The sequence below is a fragment of the Silurus meridionalis genome, chromosome 8 (genome assembly GCF_014805685.1).
Source record: "Silurus meridionalis isolate SWU-2019-XX chromosome 8, ASM1480568v1, whole genome shotgun sequence".
Lineage (NCBI taxonomy): Eukaryota > Metazoa > Chordata > Actinopteri > Siluriformes > Siluridae > Silurus > Silurus meridionalis.
The window spans coordinates 11,136,070-11,143,550 of record NC_060891.1 but is presented as its reverse complement, the minus strand read 5'-3'; the positions used below and the strand labels follow the sequence as shown (position 1 = coordinate 11,143,550).

The window sequence follows — 7,481 nt, the reverse complement described above, 5'->3', positions numbered from 1 at the left end:
GAATTGGTTTGCTTATGACTACTGTTTGAATGCTCTTAAAGGGATATTTAACAGTCTTTTGTACGGCTGACATGACTTTGTGGACAAATATCAAGAATATGAGAACAATCTTGAGTATTTAAGACATTAATTTTAAATAAGAAATGCAAACAAGTGCTAAGCTTGTGCCAGTGGTCATTTATCGTACATGTTCAAAGTCAGACTCTGTTATCATGACTGGCCAGTTTGACCTCCACAGTTGGTAAAGGAATATGGTCTTTAACACCTAGACTGAAAAACACATTTTTATCAAAAACATTACACTATAACTTTATATAACAAACCATTTTATTTGAAGATAGATTTTCTCATATTTACAATATATACATATTGCACTCTAGCTGGGATGTGTATGTGTCTGACACAGCAACTGACAATACCTTGAATATATAAATAGAGTATATTTGACATTCATATTAAGGAGAATGCACACTTTAATACAACCTTCGTCCCTAATCTCTGCCAAAAGAAATGTCTCACAAATACAATTTATAATTCAATGACTGATTTAACAGGTTGTGATTTTGTGTAGTGGAGGTGTTCAAGAGTAGAAGCTGGGTGTCATTAAATGATACTCTGTCCACAACTACTGAAAAAAACCACAGTAAACCACAATAGCATTTGCATAATGATAAATGTTATAAAAGTATTTGCAGTCCAGAGATTTTGGCAGTGGGATTATTTTAAGCGTGTAATAACACCATCTTCACTTGCACCATTCGAGTTATCAGAAAGTTCAGTGATAACATTAATTTGTCAGTCAGTAAGACTTCCATGGTACTGTATGTAGAACTCTACGGAGGACTTTGATTAAAAAAATAATTGATGGCAAATTCTGCTTTATAATGACATGTTTCTTAGGTGTTTTTTCCTTCTGTTCTTTTCCAAGGCACTTTTTCGCTGGTCCTCCTTATTTCTTAAGTCCATTGAAATCTGAAAAGAGATTTGAAAGGCCAGTTTTTATTACCTGCTCAGACACATTATAGATTTTTTAAAGAAAGTGTAATACTTACTGCAAGAAAATACCACTTTGGATCAAAACTGTATATTTACATGAGCTATTACTGGATTTAGTTTTGTTATTTGATCCTGGTATGGTCACTTTACTCCAGCTTTATGAAATTATTTATATGTAGAGATTGTTCATGAGCCCAGTTTAGTCTGCTTTAAGAATGCAGCAGTTAATAAGTAGTATACTGGTCATCTATGTGCCTGATAAGACAATAAATGGCTGTTAAATATGTCTGTTTGTGCTCTGAGAAAACATTTGCCGCTATGAATCTGGAAATGTGACACAAAAATGAACAAGAGTGTCCAGATAATACCAAATGCTTAATCGAGTTAAAAACTTACCTGCAAAATCTATCCCTCAGAACACTGTTGACTCTCCGCTAACCTTCTGAGTAGCCGTGCACATCTTCTATAATCTGTGTACAGATGAAACAGTGTAAGCATGAATGCATTATGTGCAAGCTTGTATTGTGTGATTGTCTATATACTGAATCCCTATATTTACATATACATGCTATAGATGTTTTACATCAAAAACACATTTTGAAAAATACTAAGTAAAATAAAAGGTAAAAAAAATTCTAATTATAAAGATCATAAAACAAATAACAAAAATAAAAGCACATTTTTTAAGCAGTATTTTATTAATTTTAAAATGACCAAGTAATCTTAATATTTTAAATTATTTACATATTAAGACATATAAAGCAAGTTCATTGAGAAAAACACAATATGCTATACTATACTGTAGCTGGATTTCTGTTCAGCAACATCAAACATGTACGATACACATCTTCATAAATGTGATACAACGCTGGTGGTGGCACTTACAGGCAGGTATTGTGCAGTCCCTGGTGTTATGATATAATCTATAGAATCGTTTGCTGCATTTTGGGCTGAAGTAAAGAGGCCCTGAAACAGACAGAAACATCCAGACACACGTAAAGCTAATATACTGGCAGCACAGACACCAATTTTAAAGTTAAACTTCAAGCACAGCAATATGCATGTTTATTCTAAATACTGGACTGTTGCTCACCTGTTAAATGCTTTAGGAACTTTTCTTTCTGTCGCAGGTCTCTAGGAAAGACGTCTGTCCAAAAGATAAAATATATATAATATTCTGTTATGATTATTACTAGTCATCAAAACACATACATTTTTTTTTATATAAAATGTATGTTTACATACTGTATATCAAATGTAGGTTTTGGGAATGCCATTGACCAGGTTGGACTTGAAGTCAACCATAAAACCATTGCTATCAAAGGGAGATCAGGTGAATTCTAAGGTGTTTGTGATGTAAATAATAAAGGGGTTTAAAATTTGTTTCAATTATATAAATGATTTAAACAACATTCTGGTTTTGTCATTGTTGACATTTTTCCAATAGAGGGGATGTCTAGATTAGCATAGTGTGCATGTTATTTGGAATAACTGTTTACCTGTCTATTAACTAAATCTTCCAGTTAGCCTATCAGGTGGCAGCATCTTAGAACACACAACAATCCAAACCGTGAAGTGCATGAGCTAAAACAACAGAAAACTGCATCAGGTTGGCACTCTTGTCAGCCAAGAACAAAAATGTTATCAGTATTGATGCTTTTGACTGACAGGAGTGGAACCCGATCTGAGAACCTACTGTTGCATATCCCGCTCAAAGTTTGAAGTGTTTTGTGTTTTCTCATCAACGTGGATGTTAAGAGTGATTATTCGAATTACATCAGCCTCATCTTTTGGCATTACCTCCCTGTCAGCTCAAACCAGCTTTGGCATTCTCCTCTGACCTTTCTCATCAGCAAGGCATTTCCACTCACAGAACTGTCCTTTGTCTAGCAACCATACCACATTCAGAATTTACATTTCCCCCATTCCTATTTAATATAAACATTAACTAAAGCCCATTGTGTGATTTTATGCACTGTACTGTTGCTATGTGATTGACTGGATAGGTGTACTTTATAAATAAGCATGTGTACAAGTGCTCCCAAAAAATGGTCAGTGAAGATACAGACCAATTAAAAAAAAAGAAACCTGTAATAAATAATGTCTGTAAATATATCATTATAACTATATAATTTATGTATATATTATATCAACAGAAATCTGTTAATATGCTACAAGGTTTGCATCTAAGTAGATGTTAGCATCATGCAATTAGTTTGGGCTATAATAAAACTTCTATAAACACTCAATAATCAAGCAAAGTCATTACTGTGCCTACTGGTTAAAGAGTTTTGAAGAATCGTATTCAGGGGTTAAAATATATGCTATGATTATAAACAGTGGAATTTTTCCACACTTGCAGATGCCACGGTGGGAAAAGTTTTAGGGCGTTCAGTAGACACATTTGTGGCAAATTCAGTAAAACGTCCCGTCATATTGGATACTGTCTATAATAATAATAATAAATAATAAAGGCAATAATCGGTTACAAGCAGTGGGGTTCTCAAATCTTCGCATCCAAGGATCCCTTTAACTGTGAAATAAATTCTAGAAACTTCTTCACCAGAGTTTTTTAGGAACAAAATACTTTTTAAAAAACTTGGGAACATGTTTTTTAGTTGAGGTTTAGATAAAACCTATGTTCAAATAAGCAATTAAGATGACCAGATAGATTAATTATTAATATCTATGAATCAATATAAAATAATTGATGAATTATGATAAAATTCTGATTGGGTTGGGTTGATACACCACTGAAACAAACAAAAAAAACCATAATAATAATAATAATAATAATAATAATAATAATAATAATAATAATAATGATGATGATAATGATGATGATAAAATTTCTCCCTGGTTCTCACTGTGATCCAGAGCTGAGAAGTGTCCTACAGATGTGTCCTATAAAAGTATTGTTAAAAATGCTTTACCCAGTAACTGTTCATGCTGATTGGATTTGTTCACTTCGTTCCCTTCCTGTGAGTCTATGAGAAGTCGGTCCGGACGGGGAGCGGAGAATGCGCCGGATGCGCTGTAGAGCGCGCGCGCTGCTCGGACGCGTCCGGTGCGCTGGCCGTGAGTAGCCGCAGCAGGACGGTGGTGGTGCGCGCGGACGCGGAGCCGCTCGGGCCGCCGTAGCCGCCGCTCACGATCAGCAGCGCGAGCGCGGCGAGGGCCGGCGCGCGCAGGACGCTCATGCTGAAACGCAGCCTCGGGAGCGCAATGCCTCTGTCGCCGGAGCGGCGCGTGAACCCCTGGCCTGGATGGAGAAAGAAACAGCAGCAGCGATAACAACAACCGCAAAGCGCACGCGGTGAACTGGAAGTTCTCGGACGCCCCGGAGTTTTCGGCACGATTCCACGCGAGTGCGCCAAGCTTGCAGCGTCCCATCACGCTCAGGCGTATTTAGCACATCGCGCGCGCATCGGCTTGTGACGATAGCTAATTCGAAAGTTTATTTTGCAATGACACGCTGCAATCTGAAGGAATGACTCGAAGGAATTTAGCTAAAGTTACGCCCCAACCATGACTTTCCTCTGCACCTACTTGGCATGAAGTGCTGACGTGCCAAAGAGGTGGCTGGCTGCAAAAGCAGGATTTGTACGAATTTGATCTCAAATAAAAAAAAAAAATTATAAACCAGTGTATCGACACGCCTCAAGAAAAGTGCAAAGTAGTGAAATTGAGTAAGCAAGGGGGAAAAAAGCGTAGGCGCATTTTACGCACAAACCTGAAAGCCTAATGATTACCTGTTTTGCGACTGTTGCGGTGGTTTGGTGTTTTCCCGGTGTGTTCGCAGATTCTCTGATAAAGCGCGAGCTGCTAGGTTTCCTTTCTCTACACAGTCCCAGGTTAGAGATCTAGTGCACCATGGCAGATTAAGATCCCAGTCTCTTTATAGGCTGCGTTTCGAAGGCGTCTGTGGTCATTCGTTAAGTTGTGTAGTGACAGTGAAAGCCGGTGACTTTTTTCCTTTCCTTTTTTCTTTTGCCTCCTTCTCCTTCGTCGCGTCTCTCGTTGATGTCTGGGTCAAATTCATCCGGCATGAGTTTTTTATCCTGTTGCTGCAGACGTAAGGACTCGTCCCATGCGGATTGTCCCGGCATGTCGGAGCGCTTCTCCAAAAACGCATTTTTAGTGCTTTTTTGTTGTTGTTGTTGCTTTTTTTATTTATTCCGGTCACCGTCTCATAACTGCTGCACAAGTCTCCTTGTGGTTCAGGTAAAGTGTTTTCCCCTTTTTTTTTGCACTTACTAACAAACTTTTCATTCCTTTAAATGGGAATCTCTGCATGCATTTCCAAGCATGCACTGTGGTTGCATAGTCTTTTAGTCACCCCCCCTATCTTTCTCTTTTTCTTTCTTTCAATTTTTGATTTCTATATATTTCACTTGGTCCATCACCCGGGAAGGCAAAAGCGCAAACGCAATTAGGCCCAATTATAGTCTCTAAAATGCCTGTATGTGCATGCGGAGTGTCGGGAGCAGGAAGTCGCTCGTGCCCCTACAAAATTTTGTGTTGAGTTTATTGCACAAGGCATGAGGTGAATACACTGGCAGGCCTTCTCTATCCCAATATTACCACTCCCTGTAGAAAAAGTTAACTTATAGTTCACTCTCCTCCCTGATTTTTTTTTAAACGGTCACGGGGAGGTATCACGTTACCATCATAGTTCTTTTAGGTAATCCTAATCAGGATTATAAAGCTTTGGTACTATTATTATACCTAGGTGGAGTGCTGCGGATTTACCAAGGGACGACGCAGAGCGTTATAGACTTGTAAAGCTTGTATTGTAGGATAAACAGTGGCTCAACAGTGCCACACAGTGAGTCTGTGTAGGGGATCAACAATTTGGCAACAACTTTACTATCGTAGAAAACTGTACTGTTACGTTCACATTACAGTGTGTGCCAGGTTGGGATTACATTAGTTTAGGTTCAGAGCAGAAGAGAAAGGGCCTTGCTTTAAAGTCCAGTAATGGCATCTTGGCAGGACTGACTTGAACCTGCAACCTTCTCATCAGGAACCCAGGAACTATAGCACTATAATAACCCTTAAATGATGTTGACCCTAGGCACATCATTCAGTGCAAAATAATTAACATGCCAGAATTGGAATTGTATTCTTGTGCTTTAGTGCTAATAAGCATTTATGCCATTTCAGAAAGTACTTCCAGAAACTGTTTTGGGAAAAACAACAGGACTGACTTTATGAAGTCAAGAAGCTTTGATTTATGGACAATCTAAACCACCTTAAATTGTCTATTGTTTACTGTTTCACTGTTTACTGCCATAAGCATCTTTATTTATTCTTATATCTTATTTTATATAGTTTTTATACTTTATTTATCAGTCTTCTTTTTCTTTGTATTATTTTTCTCCCCATCCTATTCCCTCATGCCGGACCGTCGTAATAAGCATTTCACTGCATGTCGTACCCTGTATGTATGTGTATGTGACAAATAAAATTTTATTTGATTTGATTTGATTGTTGATGATGATGATAATGATGATGATGATGATGATGATGATGATGATTATGTTTACTCCTGATCCCCCCAAAAATGGCAAGAGTTAAACAAATAGATAAAGTAACTTATTATGGGAGAGATTTTTTATTTCATGTCTTTAAGTGTTTAAGACTTGTAGGTAAACTTGTGGACAGCTTTTTACAGAAAGAAGAGTCTTGAATACTGAAAACTGTCAATAAATCTAACGTGTTGAATTTTGCATAAAAAATTCACACGTGAATTTCCGTTTCTATTTTTCCCCAAACAGGTCATTCAGCAAAAGTAAACAAGCAAAAACTAAGCAGTGTGTGTGTGTGTGTGTGTGTGTGTGTGTGTGTGTGTGTGTGTGAGTGCTTTGATTTGTTTTGTGTGTGTGTAGGTTTTTTTTGTTAAGTTTCTGGCTATTAGTTGACATACATGATTTACTGAAGTGTGACAATAGATGGCATGTCAAATGTGCAATAAAAAAAACATTATGTATGCAGCCATGTTCCAGGTGCAATTGCAAGGAATAATTTGGCAATGATTTTATTTTAAACATATTTTAAAAATATCTTCTGATAATGCTGAACACATTGCATAAAAGGTTGAGAAAGCCTGAGACCTAATACACATGCTATTTAATCCTGACAGATCTCCAAAAAGAAATCAGTACCAGATTGATGTACTGCAACTTGCCTGATGTGTTTGTGCCTTTGGACAGACGAGAACCAAGTAGTCATTTTTACCCAGTACATTATAACAGTGATGACAGATTCCATTCCAGAAATTCCATACTATGTGCCAGTATTGCCCTCTATTTAATCCATTTCAGTGCTTATATGTGTTACAATGAATTGAATTGAATTGAAATGAAATGAGTTGAATTACAGGAATGTTCTTCATTATTGAAGATAGAGTGAATCGGTAATGCAAGTCGGCTAAATCTATCGTACTTAGTTCATGCTAGTCACAACTTATTTAAAAACATTTA

The 7,481-nt window shown here is 37.3% G+C and overlaps 1 protein-coding gene across 1 annotated transcript; it reads right to left on the bottom strand.

Moving 5' to 3' along the window:
* Positions 1–313: 313 nt before the first annotated feature.
* alkal2b (ALK and LTK ligand 2b) lies at positions 314–7,230 on the bottom strand. The gene is made up of 7 exons (XM_046855773.1): positions 7,187–7,230; positions 4,749–4,892; positions 3,930–4,258; positions 2,090–2,143; positions 1,882–1,962; positions 1,393–1,466; positions 314–972 (listed from the first exon to the last, which is right to left on the bottom strand). Exons 1-6 carry the CDS (start codon positions 7,228–7,230, stop codon positions 1,402–1,404), a joined length of 717 nt encoding a protein of 238 aa, XP_046711729.1. The 3' UTR covers positions 314–972; positions 1,393–1,401.
* Positions 7,231–7,481: the final 251 nt, after the last annotated feature.